General features: G+C 37.5%; 1 protein-coding gene across 4 annotated transcripts in view; it reads right to left on the reverse strand.

Annotated features, from left to right (window-relative positions):
* The window catches only part of SLIT2 (slit guidance ligand 2), a 363506-nt gene that overhangs the window by 151416 nt on the left and 189866 nt on the right, over nucleotides 1–22224 (reverse strand). For all 4 annotated transcript variants that reach the window (XM_053577755.1, XM_053577753.1, XM_053577756.1 and 1 more), the window contains one exon: nucleotides 7513–7584. In XM_053577755.1, coding sequence (XP_053433730.1) covers nucleotides 7513–7584 — 72 coding nt within the window. The remainder of the gene's footprint in view (nucleotides 1–7512; nucleotides 7585–22224) is intronic.

Here is a 22224-nt window from a genome sequence, read left to right on the forward strand (position 1 = left end):
ACCCACGTCATTTACCTCTGCAGGAAAGTCAGTATCACCCTGAGCACAGGGAAGGAAAACAGTCAAGGCAATGACCCCTCTGAGGAAAGCAAACTAACTTACGCTGTGTGAGACGACCTTTTATAATCTTCCAGGTAATCATTTTTTTTCTCAAAGGAATAAAGAATTTTCGCTTTTCCTGGAATCATCTAAGGTAGAAAGTTACATCTATTTGTCAATGTAGGGGAAAAAGCAAAAGGTAGATGTCATAGAGATTAGGGAAAATCTCCTTCAACAGAAATCGAGAGAACAGCCAAGCTGAATTCATGCCCTGGTAATTCTAAGTGAACTAATCAGAGGTGGTAGACAAGGAAAGTGGCATTATTCATTGTTAACATTTAGTGAACCCACGGCATCTCGGGCCTATACAGACATCATCTTGTTATCCTCCACGATGACTTGGGAAGACAAGTATTAGCATCATGTTGATTGTATAGATAAGAAAACGGGACTCACAGAAGTTCGATAATTCTTACATGTTGGGGAGCAGATAGTTTGTTCATTTTGGATTCAAATTTATAACTATATATTGCCACAGCTCATATTCAACATGCTGTGGCTTTGACAATAGATTTGAGACCTTTTTTTTCTTCAAATAGGGGTTTCAGCTGAATCTCTGATAACTATGTTTGCAAGAAAGAGACCAGCAGATGAAAAGTACTATAGAATTTTCCAAAGGAGGATAGTATGTTAGGCTGAAGTGCTCATAATCAAGGAGGAAAAACACCAAAAAAAAAAAAAAAAAAAAAAAGGTCGAATCCAGTTTAAAGAATCAAGCTGGTATTTCTTAGGGAGAACATGGTCCAAATAAAGAACTCTTGTGAACAAAGTTACTGCAATGTCTGAAGTGAATATTTGTAAGACAGAGGCCATTCTGGCTTTAGCAAAGAGCTGGTCTGCAGATCCAGTGGGAAGGGGACACAGGAAGGCTGGGTGGAAGTCAGAACTTTAGGACCAGTCAGAACGTCAAAGGATACCAGATGTTGCAGCATTTAATAAAAGGAACTGCCCTTTCAGGGAAGATACGATGTTCATACAGACACTGTGAAGCTAGAACAACACTCCGCTGTATTCCCAGGGATGTGTCACAGAGCCCGTAACAAGGGTTTTATTTTCAATAAACATTGATTTTGAACCAGGTAGTGACGGGATAAAAGAGATGCTTTATGAAAAGACAAATATCTGGCACCTCTGTGAAAATTATCTAGTGAGGATCTAAACTGGAGGTCAAAATTCAATTAGGCTAGTGTGTAGAGCCCACGTGTGCTGTTCAGTGTTAAGGAAGCAAAATATACACAGGTCTGTTGTGTCTCATAGGACGATGGGGCAGGAATAACCGGATCATGCCAATCCCTATTTTCTAAACATGTGAATTAGATGGCTGGTTACTCAATCAAGTTTTGTTGTATTTTGTTTGCTTTACTGTTTTTTTTTTTTTTTTTTTTTTTAGAAAGTATTTATGAAGACTATTGTGTGGACTATGTTTTTACATAAGAGAACGCATTGCTGAAGAATAACCATTTCAAGCATTCTAATGATAAAGCAAAAAGCAAAACTGGGGAGGTTATGGTAGCAATTTTTATCTTAGTCAGTAGAGATTATCCCAATTCAGAGTGTGTTTTTAGAGTACAAACTAGGCAAATTACAGGACCACGGACAGTTCCCGCAGTACTGACAGTAGCTTCTGCTGAATTACTGATTTTTACAGTATTTACACACCCAGGCAACTGCTGGCTGTCCTTTGCATTAATAGCAGCATTCTGGATACTAAGGGGTAATCTAGATCTCATGGGATGAGATTCACCTTCTCACTACCTATGAAAATGGAAAGCTATCCCCGTTTGTTTGTTTAGAAGGTTCTTTCACCACACGGAAAACATGTGGAATTTAAACTAAAAACTGAGAATAGCAACCCTTCTTCTTGAGGGAAGAATAATACTACCCTTCAAATCTATGCAGCTTCAAGACTAGTGAAAACACACGGGGAGGAACTGGAGCCACGAACATTTGCAGTTTCAATTTGATACCAGTGAATTTTATTTCCATTTTATTTATTTTAAGATAACTAAGAAATATAAGAACTAAACATGAAAGGAGGGCTTTGCAATTATGACCTAACTTACACAACAAAGCTAAGTGAAATCCTATATGCAAGGTAATTTACATGACTATGCTCTTCTCTCTTACTGTTACATTTGGATTCCCTATTTTTCATACGGATTTATCACTTATCCTTTCTCCCTTATCACTGGGAATTAGGTAGATAATGTTGATGAAAACCAGAAGAAAGACATCTAAAACCAGAGAAGTGTAAAAATACAGCAAAATAATTAAGCCTCTCTGTGTACTAGGATAGAACTGGGAGTTTTCTTTCCATGACTGTCAATGGATCTATCAGTAAAAAATTGAAGACAATAGTATTTCAGGGAAAAAAAAATTTTTTTCTACAATAGCTTTGTAACAATATATAAACTCTCTCTTTCTGTGTGGCAAATCTTTCATGCCAATAAATAAAATATTCCAGTGGGGTGATTTCTTTCCTAAAATGTCATAGCCACGCATATTTACTTTGCAAATGGTATCATGACTTACCCCACAGACAACCATGCTGAATTATCTTATGACCTAAGCCCCCGTCTATAAATTAATGCATGTAAGAAAAATATGATTATTTTCCCCAACCTTTTTTTTTTTTTTTAACCAAGATGCATTTTTTCCTGGAAAAGGAGGGTAAGACTCAGAACAGATGTAGGGTTAATGGAATTAGGATAATGTATGCAAACAGGAAGGAGATATATTTGTTTACAAATAGGGAATGGCTAACCAAGAACAGAGTATGTATTGGAAAATTAAAGAAGCAGTAGCTATAATTCACTTTCCACAGTACACCTAAAATAGTTCTTTTTGGAATTTCATTTTTATATATTCACGTTGGGACCTTACTAGAAAAACTAGTAGTAAAGTGAGTTAAAGTTTCCTTTTGTGAAATGACTAAAATCTAATAATCTATTTAATTGCCCAGTTTATATATTTTTACCTTTTTTGCTTAAATCCTAGGATAACCATAGCTACAAATGTTTTCTCATAAACACAAGAGACCTTTGAAAATTCTTTGTACTTATTGAGAACGGTACATAATTCAGTAATAAAATCAAACAAATATAACCAGGCGTTGTGGCGGGTGCCTATAGCCCCAGCTACTTGGGAGGCTGAGGCAAGAGAACTGCTTAAGCCCAAGAGTTTGAGATTGCTGTGAGCTATGATGCCATTGCTCTCTACAGGGCAACATAGTGAGACTCTGTCTCTAAAAAATAAAATAAATAAAATAAAATAAAATAAAATAAAATCAAACAAATATTAGCAATAGTGAAATTTTTAATTTCAGTATTCCCCTAAATTATTTAATTAAACAGAATGCCTAATATATATACTTGACAATAAATCAGTGGCATAATGCAACATGTCTTGGGTCAAGATTTGATTAGGAGACAGCAAAGCAAAAGCTTTACTGCATCTGTGTTAAATATTTTAAATACATATGCAATGTTTCTAAAGAACAGTTCTTTTTAAATATTGGTTATTATTTTGGTGACTCAGTTGGTAAGGACACGGTCTTAATACTTTAGTTCACATTTAGACTAGGAGTTTTTTTTTGTTTGTTTGTTTTTTTGCAGTTTTTGGCCAGGGCTGGGTTTGAACCTGCCACCTGTGGCATATAGGGCCGGTGCCCTACTCCTTTGAGACACAGGTGCCGCCCTAGACTAGGAGTTTTAAAACACAGATGTAAATCTTGTGAAACGTGCTGCCCCTGGCTACCATAAACACTATAATTTAGTTGATATTTTAATATAATCTTGCTATTCTCTTATATCTTACTGTCCAAAATGCCAGGAAAAGAAGTAGTTCAAGTCATAGCTGAAGAAAAATCAAGTAACAAAATAAAATAGAAAGCATTTTAGGGCGGCGCCTGTGGCTCAAAGGAGTAGGGCACTGGCCGCATATACCAGAGGTGGCGGGTTCAAACCCTGCCCCGGCCAAAAACTGCAAAAAAAAAAAAAAAAGAAAAAAAGAAAGCATTTTAATTCAGTTAAGAAATTAATAGAAGCAAGCAAAAAAGTTACGGGAGGTCCTCCTTGGAGATGTTTAAGAGCAAGATAAACGTCCCTCTGTGGAGAATAGTTACAGCCTGGCTTGCCTGGAGGGAGAGGAATACGATCTGCTAATTTGCAAAATTTCCACAGCATCGATTTGATATTGTCAGGATGCTGCCTTGAGCATATTTAGCCAATCCACAAGATTAAAGTCAGTGCTTCCAGTGAAAATTCTGTGAAAGCTGGAATTTGCTCTAAAAAAAGGCTTGAATGTGGTAAATCCAATAAACCTATTATAGTGCATGAAACCGGGCTCTTAAATAGTGGCTACAAAATATCGTCTTGATGCAAACAAAGCATATATTCCTTCTTACAAGCCTTCTTTTCTCTCTTTCACTCTCTGAATCACTGAACAATAGCATCCTGGCACCATGCAAGGTTGCCCAGGGTATAAATGCGTACACTGGCTTGATAAGCAGGAGGAAGCTCTGTACCTCCTTGTCACAATGAGGATTAATGATATTAATAATGCTAATACTAAGATTTTACCGAGTCATTACTTGATGCCTATAGGTGCCATTTTAATAACAATGTGAAATTAAACTTAGCAGTTTTAATACACATCATTCTTACATTAGAATGATAAACCTCAAACTTCATATGAAGCGCTATGGGATCTGAACTGGTTTTCGAACACTATAGCTTGAACTATTTTTATTTATAGGAAGTATTTTTCACGTAAAATTCTATAATATTATAGCTATGATACTAATTAATTAAATAAGCCTGCACCTGCATAGCCATGTGGGAATGTTTTTCCTGTAAGTTTTACATTCTTCCATGGAAGACAATGAGAATAACGGGAATAAATTGTTCTTTTGATCATCATCATCCCACGTCCACACAGTCTCTAAGCCCCATTTTCTTCCATAGGAACACAAATCTCCAAACCTGGAATCACTTGGATGCCACACTGCTCAGATCCCCCATATTCACACACGTGCTTCTTACCACGGCCGATATTCAGGACTGATACTGCTTCACCTTCACATCACACATAGAGACACTCCCCTGCACTACATTGTCAATCTTCTAATCCAGTCAAAACCAACCCTGAAATCCTTAATAAATTCTCCTTATTTTTGAAGAGACTCCTTAGCAAATTCTCTCTTTCCCAATCCTCTCTTACTTCCTACAAGATACCAGACACCTCACATTTCCCTCCCCCCCCCAGCATTCTCTGATAACTTTAAGTAATACTTTTATCTCTTTCTTTCCTTAGCCCCTATACCACTTAATGTCTTGTTTTTAAATCAAGGTCTTGCGTACATCCACTTAGTAAGTTCTGGCATATTTCCCCTTTCCATTTTGTAGTTCCGTTCAAACTGATCCATGATAGAATAATCATATCCATTGCTAATATCATTATTTACTTCATGTCCCATTTCCTGTCTTGTTACTGTCAGTTTTTCCGGGCTAACTTTTTGCAGTTGTTTAGCCCAATACTTACGATGTGAGACAGTATACTATACTGTCAGGGCATTGATTGCTTTAAAAATCCATTCACATTTCTTTATCTTTAACGACCATAACACACTCAAGCAAATATTATGTTTATGTTATAAAAGTGAAAATTATAGCTCAGTGAAGTCTGCTGATTTGTTCACAACCACAAATAGAAAAATTTTTTAAATGCCCAGCAAAACATATCAAGAATAATCTTGAAGTCATATCACTGCACATAATAATGATAGTCTTTAAATGGGGGGAGTATACATGTGGGGCTGAAAAAATTTAGAAAATTTTCATAATCAACGTTCCATTCCTAATAGTACACTTATTTTTTTCTTTTATCTCTAAACTTTTAAAATCACATGTTTTAAGGATAAATAAAGGGAACATAAGGAATTCTCACCATGACTGGACCTTGTTTCCAAAAATAACCTTCATTATGAGAGGAAGGAGACTTGTTGACTTGGATTCCCTAAATGTCTTTACTAAAGGATTAAACACCCTCTGTTTTAAGGACTTAGAGGTAATAACATTATTAAGAGTGCAAATAGCATTTCTAAGCAGTGACAACTGTAGCCATGGCTATACTATTACAGCTGTCAAAAGGCCCCCAAGTAGGGGTGGCCTGGGGATTCGGTTCTAACCAGGCAGATTTGAACACACTCCATCACTGACTATAGCTGAGACTTCCTCCGCAGTGAAGATAACAGCAGAGCAAATGAAATCTTTTTAATTTGAGTTCTCGTAAAAACCAAGGGCCATGATTTGAATGGCTCTATACGTTTATATCTTAGAAGCTTCTAGTTTTCTATCTTTACCTGGACATTTAGAAAGGGTGTGCTTCAAACAAAAACCATATACATTGAGAAGATGTAGAGGCCCAAATCTGTAGCTTTTATAACAGTTGTCTTCTCTGCCAAGAGAAAGCATTTCTCTTACTTTCGCTACTGGACAAACAGTGTTGCTTCTGGCCATGGAGAATTCGGAATATAAGTTAATTCTTAAAAAAGTGCCTGCCCTGTTTATTACTAGCTAAGAAATATTAAATCTCCGATGGTTAATCTCAGCACCCAGGGGATTTTTCCACCCTACATTCCGAACTAATGTAAAAGCTAAGAAAAACATTTCATGTTTTTTTAAAAGCTAATATGGTATTTTAAAATTTATAAAGATATATGTTGACAATATTAGGATTGCCATTGAAATCTTAAATCTGATATATTCCTTTAGAGCGAAAGGTACTTAAAAAACACTTCTACTTGAGGCACCAGACTGAAAATATATCAAGAAAAAAACACTATTAAGATTACACGTATATTTCAGGAAGATAGGAGAGAAAAATATGACATAAAAATATTCACATAAAGGGAAAGACAATTTTTTCCTTCTCATACTTCTGGTATTTAATGAAAATGGTGATCTTGAAAAAGGCTGTTACTCTAATACACAAATGTCTCTAACCAGAAAATATTATTTACTCTTTCCAGAAAAAAAAAAATATTTCACGTTCTGTATTTCCAACAAATATAGCAATTGCAAAGGGAGTAAGTTGACAGGAAAAAGGAATAAAATACCACAAATACCTTTCAATCAAATCATTTCTTTAGGTTTCAAAAACTTAATCACAGGATTACAAAATGAATCTGACAGTAGCTTCAATAACTTCAGTTTCCAGACATCTGCTAAATAAGAATCTCTTCAAATAGCTTGTGAAAATAACTTAAAACTTACTACTATAAATTCTCCTGAGTAAGTATAAAGATAACCAGGGATTTTACTAATTCTTTCTGACACTTTTTTTAACGTAAACTTGACTTTAAAAATAGATAGTATCTTAAAACACAATAATTAAAACAATATATATACTTACAAGTTTTTAATGTCAACTGCTCCACGGAAAGCCTTCCTCGGGATTGCCTGAATTTGGTTTTCACTGAGATCTCTAAAAACAACAACAAAAAGCGAAGTTATAAAAATACTACTTAAAATTTTTTTAATAAAGTGTTTGAGAAGTGATAGGACACCAGAAAAATAAAACCCAAAAAGATTATAATTAAATCCGCAGAACTGGGTGCAGTTTATATTTTATATTTCTAATATAAAGTAAAAGGTTGGACTATATATGCTTAAAGTGTGCTTCCAGATCTTTAACCTTAGAATAAATTACAAACTATGATATTCTTCAATTTAAGAGTTGCTCTATTTCTGCGTAAAAAAATACTTCTTTAATGTAAATTGTTCATAACTGAATTTCAGAAATTTCTGAAGTTTTAGTACTTTATATATATTGAGTATACTGACATAACTCATGAAATAAATAGGAAAACAGCCCACTTAGCTTCTTAGGGAAGACAGGGTAAAAACCGATAAAACCAGGTAGTATGATTTACGTTTTCACAGCACTTTAAGTAATCTCGAAAATGGAACTTGGCAGAACCTCCCAAACAATAAAACCAATGCATGAAATATTAATACCAGCTTGATTTAAAACCTTCTTTAAATAACTCTATTATAACCATAAACATAGACTGTCTATATTTGCATTTTAATCTAATTGAGAAGTACATTTTAATCAAGGAAAAAAGCACTCTTTGAGTTGGAATGAAAAGTTTGTAAAAATCACTCATTGCATGAACCGTATCATTTTTCTTTCAGAGAATTCAGAGGTAATGCTATGAGCTCATGTAGTATTATTATCCTTAACGAGCGGAATAAATACACATGCAAGAATGTCACTGAAAATAGAACATTCTCTATTTTAAGTCTAGCTTTAAATGACATGACCATATAGTAGAAAGTAAAAATAGCAAATAAATAATTAAAGCAACAGTGATGGAGCTATAATTATCTGTAAATTCTTCACATAACTGATTCTCACAAAGAAAGATGGAGCTACTGACCACAGGTGCATATCAGATGAAAACAGAGCCATTTTCCAACAAGTGAAGGCCTACTGGACAGATTCGTCCACATCCTCTCCCCTGTGCTGCTTTTGACCAGAGCTGCTTGCAGCCACACAAAGAAGAGAGAGATAATTGGTAGGTACAGAGATTTAGTGTGTGGCCTTGACCTTATTAGTAGCAAATGCTAAACAACTGAGATTTGCATCTATCTCAATACCCTTGATGTTCAAATAGAAAAAAAAAAATGTTTGCTAAGCATTTTGGAAAAAAAAAAAAAAGTTAATCTATTTAACGAGGATGCTTCTTTAGCCAAAAAAAAAAAAAAAAAAAGTATTTTATTTCAAACAATAAATTTACAATATATACTTATGTTGGAGTTAAGGCAGCCATCCATTTCCCAAGCAATATAGCTTATTACTGCTTTCAGTAGTTTCAAGTATATCGCGGAAAGCAATAAAGTCTCCTTTCCTTTAAAAACTGCTTATTTCTCCAGCTTGTCATTGATTTAGACTGATTTCCTTCCTTTGTTTAATTACACTGAGTTAAGAATGTTTAACAATTTGTATTTGAAAGCCCTGATACCAGAACCAGGGTTCAGAGAAAGCAAACAGTAGAAGAGAAAACAGTCAGATACAGGAGAAAGAAAAACCAGAAAGTAATAAAACAAACAAACAAGAGGAGGAAGAAAAAACTAAATTCAAACACATGTGAATTTATAATGCTCCCGAAAACCATTACTAGTGCTTTTGCTGCTGCGTCCCTGCCAATTCCAGGTTTTCTAATCACTTATTTTTACTCCACTTCTGAGACAAGGAAGGTCTCGGAGAGTTTGCAGGGGAATAAAAGTGGCAGAGATGTTTGCTCCAGATCTCGCCTGCTCCCAGACTCACTGCATCCCTCACCTACAGTCTCAGCTCTGCTCAGTCCCCAGGCACGAATTTGTCCTGGAGTCATGTTCTCAGCTGCAGGCACAGTGAGCTGAGAGGAAGTCAGGGAGATGATTTAAGGGCGTGGGTCATTGCAACACACAGTGAGAATACTATCCCTTCTAAATTTGATGTTAGTCCTTCCAATTAACTTTGGTAGCATACTAGGGCACAGAATAACTTTATATTGCTAACACTTAGAATCTTTTATTTTTACAAAAGAGTGAGAGACCATCAGCCTCAGAGCCTCCTTTTCCCTTAATGTTCATATGTGGATTCCCCCCTGAACAGACGGCTTTTCAGACCACACTGCCGGGTCTCGAGAGCAGTGCCAAGTGCGCTCTGGCAGGCGAACATTTCTTACAGACACCAGGCCGCTTCACTTAAGAGAGCCATGTTCTCTCAGGAAAGGAGGAAAAAACTAGTGTATTCTCAGTACGTACTGTATGTAATAGTTGATTTTTAAAGAAAGAATATATTATCCATTTAAACCTTTTTTTTTTGTTTTATTCTTCAGAAGCATCTTGCGAAGCAGGTATTGTTATTCTGATTTTACAGAAGACGAAACTAAAGATCAGAGATGTCAGGTGTCTTTCTAAACAGTGAGACAAATTGTTAAAGTAAATGGATAAGAACACTGGTTAAGTATTGAGTCCAGATTTGGGGATTTCTAAAGAAGATTCCAGGGCCTGCTTAGTCACAATATGTCCTCTGGTAGTCACCAATTTAGAAGACTTTTTTGTTGTTGTTGTTGGTTTTTGTTTGTTTGTTTGTTTGTTTTTAACAGGTCCGGGCTGGGTTCGAACCCATCACCCTCAGTTCATGGGGCTGGTGCTGTAAGCATTGAGCTGTGGGTGCCCAGACAAGAAGACATTCCTTAACTCATCCTGGCCTCTGACTTCTGTCATTTTCAAAATGATGGTCTAGATTGTGTTTGCACAATAATCCACGTTTTCTACATAGAACCATGTAAGGGTTAGCAGTTATTCCAATCCATTTCATATTATCCATTAGATGTAACATGAGGGTTGCTAAGTTGGGTAAGGCCCATTCCTGTCTTCAGGAATTTTCAAATTCAGTGAAGAAGATAATGTGAGTAGCCAAATAGTAGGGCTGGCAAATTCAAATTATTGACAGTCAAAAAAGCAAGAAGACATTTAGAATAACGGCAAAAGGCAATATCAATGTGTTGGTTGTAATGGTGAAGCACAGCACTTCTGGTGACATAAATATCTTAAACAAGGGCATGGGGATGGGGAAACATAGCTCTTTCTTATGGGAGTAGTTTGTGGCCTGGTTTGCTAGGAAGGGGAGTAATAGGGGGAGAAGTTGGAGGATAAAGCCACAGTGTGCTGAGTAGACCTGTTCACAACAATTGAGAAGCATGTTCTCCTTTCACAGACAATGGTGGGGAAGGGAGCAGGACTCAGGTCTTCCTTAGACAGATGAAACTGGCAATGGATACATAGAGCCAAAGACTCAAGTTTCATTACGTTGAATTTGTAAGTCCAGATACAAGAACTCTACAATAGCTGGGGAAAGAAGAGTGAGAACCCCAAACAATGTAAATACCATCCATTCATTGTTTGCTCACCCTAAACAGAGGGATGAGGCATCTCCACAGTAGGAACAGAAAAGTTGAAGAAGTGGAAGAATAACAGCAAGGATGCATGAAGGTCCCAAACTTAGAAACAGGTTGCACGTGGAGACGGGTCAGGTAAGGGTCAGAGAGGAGATGGAGATCACTCTGAAGTTAGATGAGAGGGACCAGGAAGAACCCTGAGAAATCAGAAGAGCAATCTGGAATGGTGACTGTGATTGGTTTTGAAAAAATTTCAATCTAGTTGGAGAGATGTAATGTTACACAGGTTGAGAATAACGAAGATAGCACATGGTGAATAAAGTATGAGTGACATCTGAGAAAAGTGATCAAGGAGAGAGAGAAGAAACAGTCATTAGAGGCTTTAATCTCAGGCAGAGGACCCCGGACGATCTGAGATTAAATACTAGGTCAGCCATTTATTACGCATGAAACTTTGGGAAGACTGCTGGCTTTCTCTGTGCCTCAATTTCTTCATCTGTAAAATGGAATGACAACAGTGCTACATCATAGGATTGATGGGTGGATTCAATGAATCCATATTCTAAATTGTTCACAAGTTCTTCTTGCCATCACAGCACTACAGAGGTGAGGGAGACATACACACTCCTATTATTCTAATTGGAAACTCTGCTATCTGCTCCTGAGTGTATCTGCTCTATTCCTTGAAAAGCATCACAGGTGACGTGAGGAACTACTGAAGGAAGTGTGTTGTTACTCTGAAACGTGTGGAATAAACAAGACGAGTCAGAACAACTGAATTAGTGGGACGGGGCTGCCATGGGAAGAGTGTGTAATTACATCACCAGGCGATAGATGGTAAACCTTTGTTTCAGAGGAATACAATGGCTTAATTGGAGTTGATTTTCAGGAAGATCCGTCTGGAAATTGGTTTCAGAGCAGGCAGAGACAAGGGACAGAAAGGAAGCACTGAACAATATATTAGAGAGTGGGTGCGTCTCCAGTGACTTAGGTAATGTTGTGAAAGCATTAAGTAGGAAAAAGTTGGAAGTCAGGCTGAGATCCAGATGTTAAATCTTCAGTGCAAGTTAAGGTGGTTGTCAACTCCAGAAAAGCCTGGAAGGACTTGAATTTGCTAAGTAAGGGAGTAACACACTGGAAAGTGCTGGAATTGATATAAGCATGCTAGTCAAACTCAGTATGTTGGAGAGTTTGGGTTTGCAGACAAAAACACCAGATCGTAAATGTTCAGGCACTATAATATAGAATTTTCCAATGTTTGAGCACCTTGAATTTGAAAGTCTCGTTTATTCATTTTCTGACATGACAAGAAAATGAAAAGCGGTGAAAAGACTGTCCCATTCTTTAGCTGGTCCCAATAGGAGAGCTATGAGGGAGGGTGAAGGCAGTTGGTGTTATAGACACCAATTGTTGGCATTTGCACAGTTGGAAAGACAGAGGCCTCCTAGAACCACACCAGAGACTGGCCCTAGTGGGATTTTCCCTGGATTTTCCCATTACACACTCCCTATTCTACCACACCCAATCCATTCAAAAACCTGCCTCAGCACTGTCTCCAAAGTCCATCTTTCCGTTCTACACAGCGACTGTCACTGTCAGAACATCTGTCAACTTGTATCACTGCTTTCACAGATGACTGAAACTCCACCTGATCTCTCTGCCTTGTCTTGACTCCTTTCAGTGCTTCCCCTACCGTGGTACCTCAGTTATATTTCCTAAACTGAAACTGCATCAAACACCTTCCTCCTAAAGTCTTCATTGTCTCAGTTAACAAGAAATCGTCCCAACAGTTACTAAGACCAAAGACTCGGGAGTCTCACTGACATCTGATATTATTCTACGCCCTACACTCAGTCCACCAGAAACTCCTCTCAATTTTGTCTTCAAACTATATCCAGAATCCGACCCACTTGCGCTGCTGCCCCCCACCCCGACACACCCACCATCTCACCTTGCCCAGGTTAGCTTCCCAGCTTCCCAGCTGTCTCTCTTCTTTCATCTCTCCCTTCTTATAGCCACATCTTGCTACATTTTGGATCAAAACTCTCTATAGATGTCTCACCTCACTACAGAAGAAAGTTCAAAGCATCATAAAGGCCCCCAAGTCCCCAAAACGCACTAGATGACACATCCCGATTGACTTCATCGCTTTCTCTGCCTCCCCTCTCCCACTCTGCTCTGGCCACATCGGCCTCCACGGGGTTTCCTGGAAACTTCACTCTCCTTACTGCAGAGCTTTCTTTGATACCTGCAGTGCGTTTGTTTCCACCTCAATCCTTGCTTCACTCATGAACGCAATGATCCTAATTCACCTTTATAAAATATCCTTTGAAATCACTCAAATTTTGCACATTCTCCTTTTGCCTCAAGCACCCAGTTCCTATCACTATGAGATGGAAAATTCAATACTATTCAAGACAAAGAGCAACCAGTAAGTACCTCCTTCAACATGGTTTTCCCCAACTGCTCAACTAAGCCTGCTGATAAAATCTCTGTAATCTCGTAACTGTGGGGTGCCATGGCAGGTACTGAGTCCCTCCATTTGCCCATCTGTAAAATGAGCTAATATAAATAATCTCTCATAATATAGATAATCTCTTAGTACTCTTTTGCCTGACACAAATAACAATATTGTTATTAATGATACAAATTAGTATTCACATCATTTAATAATGAAATTATGGCATAATTATTTGTATCATTGGGGACTCAGTTGTTGCCCCATCTGTATTAAGGTGGCTTGCACATACATTTATCATAGTTCTTACATAATTTTAGTTGAAATTTTTTAGATTTTACATGGATGAGATCATACTGTATTTGTCTTTCTGGGCTTGGCTTGTTTCACTTAACATAACGTCCTCCAGGTTCTAAAAAAGTTGCTTTCATAAAAGTAGAGGGTAGAATGGAAATTACAAGAGGCTAGTGGGTGGGGGAATTAGGGAGATGTTGGTCAAAGGATGCATATTTACAAAAATCAATCACAAGAGATATTTTGTATGTGGTGGTGGCTACAGTTAATGACAATATTGTGTTCTTGAAAAATGCTAAGAGATTGAATGTAAGTGATCTCACCATGAAAATCACTGTGTGAGGTTGTGCATTTATTAATGGAAATGTGCATTTACTTCAAAACATCACATTATATATGACGAATACATACCATTTTATGTCCATTTTAAAAATAAATGAATTAGAAAAAAATTTTAGTCAAATTCCTTCCCTAACTAATTTTCTCTCCTCTTAAGCAAGGTGATTACTTAAGGCAAGGATTTTAGTTCATCTCGTTTCTGCAGAATTACTGGCATGTGATGGGCCGGCAACAAATATTTCAGCAAGGGAGGCACCAAAAGAAAAAAATAAAAATAAACTTATAAAACATGGCAACTTGCTGGACGAATATGGGCGAAGGAGAGAGCTACGAGGCATAAATCTTTTTTTGGAGTTTGACAATTAAAAAGATCTAGTAGTATGTGCTAGAAGAAATCAGGAAAGAAAATGGAACTTTTAGACACACTGGTATCAAGGCAACGCGGGAGAGGTGAATGGCGATATTTCATAACATGCTGGCGATAGAGGCTAGAGAGCAGGAAGGAGAGAGAAGGGTCTGAACCATAATGAGAACTGAACCACCCCTGCGCATACAGATCTGCTTTTAGGGAATATGCATCAACGACTTTCGATTTGCAAGTTATTCTGCCCACAAAACTGATGCTTGGTTTACTCAAGATTTTAACATTTATACGTGGAAAAACCAGCTTGGGTGATCTTTTCTTGCCCTCATTTCTATTTTCTCCTTCATGTATTCAAAAGTATTGACAGCATGAAGTCCGTTCTATGATAGCTTTGTGGTATGCTGTTACACTGCTTGATACACACACTGCCTCCTCCACCTACATTTTCTCCTTCTAGTTCTCAAGAAAATCCTATGTAGAATAAGTACCTTAATCACTCTTTGTCAGGTCTCTGAATGTGCTCTTTTGGGGGATTACTGGGGCTGCTCCTCTACTGAAAATTGTTTTGTTCCCCAAACCTGCACAGACTTCTACTATTCAGCAAAATTCAGGTTTTACTGAGCCTGGTAATAATAACAGATCTCTATTTCTCTTCTAATCTCTAATAAGCTTTGACACCAGCACTTCCAGCTCTTAACAGAAATTATTAACAGGAGATTATTATACAATGCATAACGATTATAAAATTCTGTAGCTATTTAGGTGGGGAAAGTAGGCACCTTGGAATTGATGTAGTAAGGTGACATTCAAAGCTTACGTTTATTGGGCAGTTACTAATTACTAGACAACACACTTCGATTTATTTAATTGTTTCCACAATCACATCAGGGTGATTCTTTTATTCTTATTTTGGAAATGAGGAACTGAAGGTTAGAAAGGTTACATAATTTACCTGTTGTCATGTAGCTAGTAAGCAGTGGAGCTGAGATTTGAACTTGGTTCTGCTGTTCTCCAAACCCCACCGTCTTAACCTCTACTGTCCTGCCTCATGCAGGAGGGAGCTTTTACAGAGGTCTGCCTCTCCAACATTACAGTTCAATCACTTTGGCGCTGTGGTTTCAAATTGTGGTTTAAGAATTATCCATAAAAATTATCTAGGGAGATTGTTTTCAAAAACAGTCTTCTGGGTACCAGAAATACTAAGCAAAATCTCTAGGGAAGAGGTCCAGTAATCTTGTAATTTAACAAGTCTTCCAGGTACTATTATGCCCATGGTCTTTGTAACTACAGGGGTGTCTCTTTGGTGGTTTATAGACATGGCATTTGTGTTTGTTCATCCAGTTGGAGGCTGTGAATGCCAACAGGACATAAAACCTTTAATACTGAGAAGAATGGTCTGAGTAAGGCCCCATGTGCAAGTTTGTGTATATACAGCAATATCCACCATATAGTAGCTACACAGATATCTTAATACCTATAATTCGGGTAGAAAATTTATAAAATACTACAGTCCAAAAGAAGTTTTTCTCCATATTTAAAAGATTTTAATGATTTTATATTTTAAATGAATCTGTATTATAAAACTTAAAATGTTAAAAAAAAATGTTAATATTAGAACCCTTACTTGGGACATTCTCTGAAGTATTCCCCGGGGTGGGGGGGAAGCTAGGATGAAGATAATTCTCAAATATGTTTGTTTGAAGCCCTCTTTATATATTTACTTAATTCTTCTATTTCTAAAAATTGAAGGCAAATGTTTTAAATTGGCCTCTCTAAAGATTTTGAAAAAGGTAGGATGTAATCTAATGGCGTTGAAATCCTGCATCAGCTTTTAACAGGACAGCCAGTACCGCAATGCTGAGATTTTATTGCCCACGACGTATGGTTTCCAGCTGAGTCTCCCATTAACCTTACAGTGCAGTGATATCATTTTAATTATATAAATTGAAATAGCAATGTATAATACCTATATCATGTAAAAATGGATCCACTTTATGTGAAAGTGTCTAAACTATCTTTCACTGCGAAGCAATAAATTTCCTTTAGATGGCGAACCTGCCTGTTAATTTAATTACTGGTAATTTTATTTTCCTCCACGGTTTAACCTCTCTTAAGAGTCTGACCAGAAATATCATAAATCTGTACTTCCATTGACGACTTTGGAAACTACCAGGTACTATTAAATGAATACTTGCCCACATTTTAACTTTGCAAAAGCAAAGAAATACAAACGTGGATGGGAAATAATTATGCCAATCTGTAAAAGTCATCACAGCTTAAATTGCTAATTTAATAAAAAAGGGTATGGTCTGTTCAATTATACCCTTTTTTAAATACCTAATCAAATCATATATTTCATGGAAATGAATTACGTGTATGTATTTTAAGATCAAAATAATTGAGTATATGTACAAAAAAATGAGTTTCATGGGTGGTGCCTGTGGCCAAAAGGAGTAGGGCACCGCCCCCATATGCCAGAGTTGGTGGGTTCAAACCCAACCCTGGCTAAAAACTGCAAAAAAAAAAAAAAAAATGAGTTTCACATAACAGGGATTTTTGCATCAGTTCAACAGAAAGATTAACTTATATGAAGTACAGGGTTGCATAAAGTAATCAATATCAGAAAGTTTACAGGGCAAGAAACTCATGCAAGATTGAAGAGAGATTTGGAGGTGCGGAAAAATTTTTGCCCATCAATACTTTCTATTTTTCTTTAGAACTCCCTGCAGAGTAGCTGTTACTAAAGGAGTCAAAGGGAAACAGGGCTACGAAAGGTGGAAGTTAGTATTCATTTCAACGTTGATTTATTGTGACATACACCTGGTGAAAACAATCATCTGTCTTCCTGCGAACAGGAAATAGGGTGTAGTACAGTGTGGGTGGAAGAGCCCATGTCACTCTACTTGTGATATGTGTCTATTTTATTTCTTTATAGGACATATTTTCTCAACATAACTCTCCTACGGTTATACATTCTATGTATTAAAAAGGAACATAAATTATATTTTGGAATTTTAATATATTTCATTTTTAGATTAAAAAAAAAAAAAAAAAAAAGAGCTACGTCATTCCAAAGTGCCTGGATCCACATCTGGACTCTGCCACCTGCTGGCTTTGTGAGCTGGGCCAGCCATTCCATCTCTGTACCCCTCCACCCATTCATCTGTAAAATCGGCATAACACAACTGCCTACTTCTGAAGTGACCGGATGGGTCCATGTTGAACAATGTTTCAGGGAGTGCTCAGCACAGAAAAAGCATTCAGTGCACGGTAAACCTGCCACAGCCCTGCACAATTCTGCATATTTCTGCTTGTTTCTTCCCCTTTGCTGTGAACTGGAGGGCTGGGTCTTTGCCTCCGTCACCTAAGAGTTTTATCTGGGGTGTGTCATTTATTAGCTCTCTGACCTAGCACCAGCTTTTATTTATTTTTTTTTATTCTTTTAGACTTCTGTGAGCTTCAATTTCTTAATCTACAAACTGAGGCAAACATTTAGAACACATTTCCTAGGGCTGTTGGGAAAATGATGAGATATTCAGTGCAGAGTCTTGCACATATTAATATCATTCAGTACATGTTACATATTACTTTTTTTTTTTTATTGTTGGGGATTCATTGAGGGTACAATAAGCCAGGTTACGCTGATTGCAATTGTTAGGTAAAGTCTCTCTTGCAATCATGTCTTGCCCCCATAAAGTGTGACACACATATTACTATTTTAATGCAGAAATGTAGCACAGCAAAGAGAATTTTAGAAGATGCACTACAATTTAGGTAAAATTTTAGCACACCAATTATATCTATCAAAGTATAATTTAGGAAAACCCAGAAAAGCCTTTTTCACAGTTAAACATAGTGTTTGTGAATTACATTGCCGTCATTATCAATAAATACTTAAAACAAATCCAGTAAGCACTGAGCTATTTTAAGATACACTTTAAGATTCAGGAAATTTAAATTCACCATATACAGTTTGTGAATTACAAAGAGGGATAAGAGGTTCCTAAACCATATCCGGGCATAGTACAGTGTTCTAAAAGTAAAAAGCCATTTTGTAATTTTTGAAAGGCAATTGTAAGCTAATGTTTCCACTAAATGCAAAAACTACTCTTGATTTATGCAGCCAGTAGACATTTTGAGGGTATCTGAAGTCACATTTCATGATATCCTGATGTCTGTACTATCTGCAGAACACAGATGACCACAGATACAAAAGCTGAAAGGCAATTTCTGGTTCTAAGTTCAGTGAGGAGCGGTAACTTCCTCACCCCTGCTCCCGTTCTGCCTGCAGGGGAAGCCTCATCCAGGCTGCAGGAGAGGGTGGCCCTTGCTGCAGGCGGCCCACCTTCCTAGAAAACTGCTGTAGTGGAGGGAAATTCAACACGGTATGGACAAGCAAAGAAACAACAGAACTGAGCTGGAGTAAGAAAGAAAGAGAAGAGGACAGGAACAGAGGGTGGGGATGCAGAGAGGGGGACAGCACAGCGTGCGGGGGGAGGCAACGACAAACTGAAACAAAGGAAGGACGGAGGGCAGATTTACAGAAGACAGCTTTAACCCGTCCGTTCTGCGTCTTTCCTATCATCAGTAGGAATGTGTTTGCAGTTGAGACATTGTTCTTGTTGCTAAACACACATTACACATCGAATATTCACAACAGTAAGAAGTAGCTTTTGATATCTCTCTTACACAGACAAGGAAACCGGTATAAGAAGGTGAAAGCACTTGGCCCAAACATTTACCAGGTAGAATGAGGAAAGACGGCAGTGAACAAAGTCCCTGCCCTCAGGAAGTTAAGCCTAAAGTGACATAGGCTGGATTTGCTCTGGGTTTGGACAGATGCTTGGAATTTGCATGAGACTACGGCACAAGGGCATCGGATATGCCCATGGGAGGCACCTCTGTCTTTATCTGTGTTGCACACTTGTTTCTTTACCCTGTCGCACAAAAAGTGTTGCAATTAAACCATTTTATTGATTCTTCCTTGACTGTGTCAGATGACAGAATTTCAATGAGACACAGGTTACTCTGACATTTCTAATGCAACTCAAATGCTTTGGTTGTTTTGCCAGCTGTCAATCGGTCTTCTGACCCAGGCTATTTTTGCTGAATGTCTTTTCATAACGTACGTCACAACATTTCATGGTGAAAGTTGATGGAGAACTGCATTCCAACTCCACCAGCCCTTACCCTCCACTGGTTTAAAACTCCGTTTAGATGCCAGAATAAACACAGACACAATTTTGCTGTGTAAGTCAATCTACGGGCCACCAAATCAATTCTGCCCAACAACTGTTCCAAAAAGGCACTTAAATCAATTTGTTACAAAGATACTGCATAAAATGACATGTGCACAACTATACTTAGCCGTTCTACACAGATAATTAATCCCAGCTGATTCAAGGCTGGCGTAGGTGTACAGCTCTCAGTCTCAGGATATCTTGTGGGAAATAATTCACCAATAAAATAATTCTAATATACTCATATACATATAATTTATGTGCGTATGGGTAATAAACTACAAAGTATGAATAGCTCGCATTTTAAAAGATTTTGCTTTATTTTTTTCTTGGCTTTCTTTTTTATTCTTTATTTTTATTTTTTGTTGTTTCAGGTTAATTGAGGGTACAAAGCATTAGGCTGCACTGTTTGCATTTGTTAGGCAAAGTCCCTCTTATAATTGTGTCCCACCCCCAAGAGGTGTACCATACACCCTAACATTGTGCCCATTAAGTGGGAGCACCCCCATCCCCTCCCTCCTTTCCTCTCCCCGCTCCCTTGTTCTCCCATCCCCCACCATGAATTGAATTGAGTTTTTCTCTTATGTGGGTGTGTATTAGACTGTCTACTGGCTTCATATTAGAATTGAGTACATTAGATTCTTGCTTCTCCAGTCTTGTGATACTTTAATAAGAGGAATGTATTGGCGCGAAAATAGAGACATAGATATTTGGAACCAAATAGAAAACCAAGAGATGAAACTAACGTCTTATAGCCACCTGATGTCTGATAAACCAACAAGAGCATACACTGGGGGGAAGAATCCCTATTCAATAAACAGTGCTGGGAGCATTGGGTAACCACATGTAAGAGATTGAAGCTGGACTTACACCTTTCATCACTTACAAAAATTGATTCAAGATGGGTAAAAGATTTAAATCTATGCATGAAACAATAAAAATCCTAGAAGAAAGTGTAGGGGAAAAACTCTTGAAGATGCCTATGGCAATTGCAACAACAAAAATAATCAAGTGGGCCTTAATTAAATTGAAAAGCTTCTGTACAGCTAAGGACACAAAAATCAAAGCAAATAGCCATGCTTCAGAACGTAAAATTTGCATATTACAAATCTGACAAAGGCTTGCTAACCAGGATCTATAGAGAACTCAAATTAATCAACAACAACAAAAAAGAGTTAACAATCCCGTCTATCATTGGGCCAGCGACACGAACAGAACCTCTGAGGAAGACAGATGAATGGCTAACAAATGTATAAAAATATGCTTACTGTTCCTAATCATCAGAGAAATGCAAATCAAAATGGCCCTGAAATATCACCTAACCCCAGTAAGATTAACCCACATCACAGAGTCCCACAGCTGCAGATGCTGGCACAGATGTGGAGAGAGGGGACACTTTTTTTTGTTTGTTTGCAGTTTTTTTTTTTTTTTTTTTTGGCCGGGGCTGGGTTTGAACCCACCACCACCTCTGGCATATGGGGCCAGCGCCTTACCCCTTTGAGCCACAGGCCCTGCCCAAGAGGGGAACACTTCTACACTGTTGGTGGGAATGCAAACTAACCCAGTATAGAGACTCTTCAAAGAACTCAAATTACATTTCCCATTCGACCCCTCAATCCCACTGTTAGGCATCTACCCAGAAGAAAAATTTTGATCTTATATACACCAATTTGATGCATCTCTTTTCCGAAATGTATTTTTTTTAACTCTATTAGCAGGAACAAAGGACCCATCTGTAAAGAAATGAGAAACTAAATAAGAGTTAGAAAAAATAAGTGAATTAATTCCACAGAAAACAAAGTTAACATTAAAGGGAGAAAGGTTAATACTGAGGCAAAACATGTAGGGTTTTCATTTATTCCTCTCAGAGAAAGTTGTGTTGATCACATCAGTAAATGGGTCTAGCTACAGCAATTGATGGTAGAACAAATTTCCAGAAGGTGCAAGAGAGAAGCAGCCATTCCATAGCTGCTGAGAGAGAACAGCAGAGCTAGACATGTGAGGAAAACAGTGAGCTCTGCTCCAGCCAGGACTGCTGGTAGACTTATCATATTTAAGAAAAATAAAACCTGTTTTTTTAAGTTTAAAAACTGTGTATATATACACAACAACATACATGCATTATTTTAAAGTTATTCTTCTGTTTTAACTGAATTTGAATATTACCTTTTTTTTGGTAAGGATAAATTTTTATGAAATAAATACTGGGGTTTCTATTCTTTTTATTTTGTTACTCAAGGTAACTTTCCCTCCCCCCCAAACATGGCTTCAGATGCTGGGACAGACTAGATCAGTCGTTCTCCACCTTCCTAATGCTGTGTGGGTCGCAACCAAAGGTCGAGAACCGCTGGACTAGACCATCACCATGAAGTATTACAGCATAGCTTCCACTGTGTTATAAAGGAAAAAGTAGAATTTCACATCAAATGTTTATATTTACACTGTGACTTTTCAAATACATCTAATGAACAAAAAT

Source organism: Nycticebus coucang, chromosome 23, assembly GCF_027406575.1.
Source record: "Nycticebus coucang isolate mNycCou1 chromosome 23, mNycCou1.pri, whole genome shotgun sequence".
Lineage (NCBI taxonomy): Eukaryota > Metazoa > Chordata > Mammalia > Primates > Lorisidae > Nycticebus > Nycticebus coucang.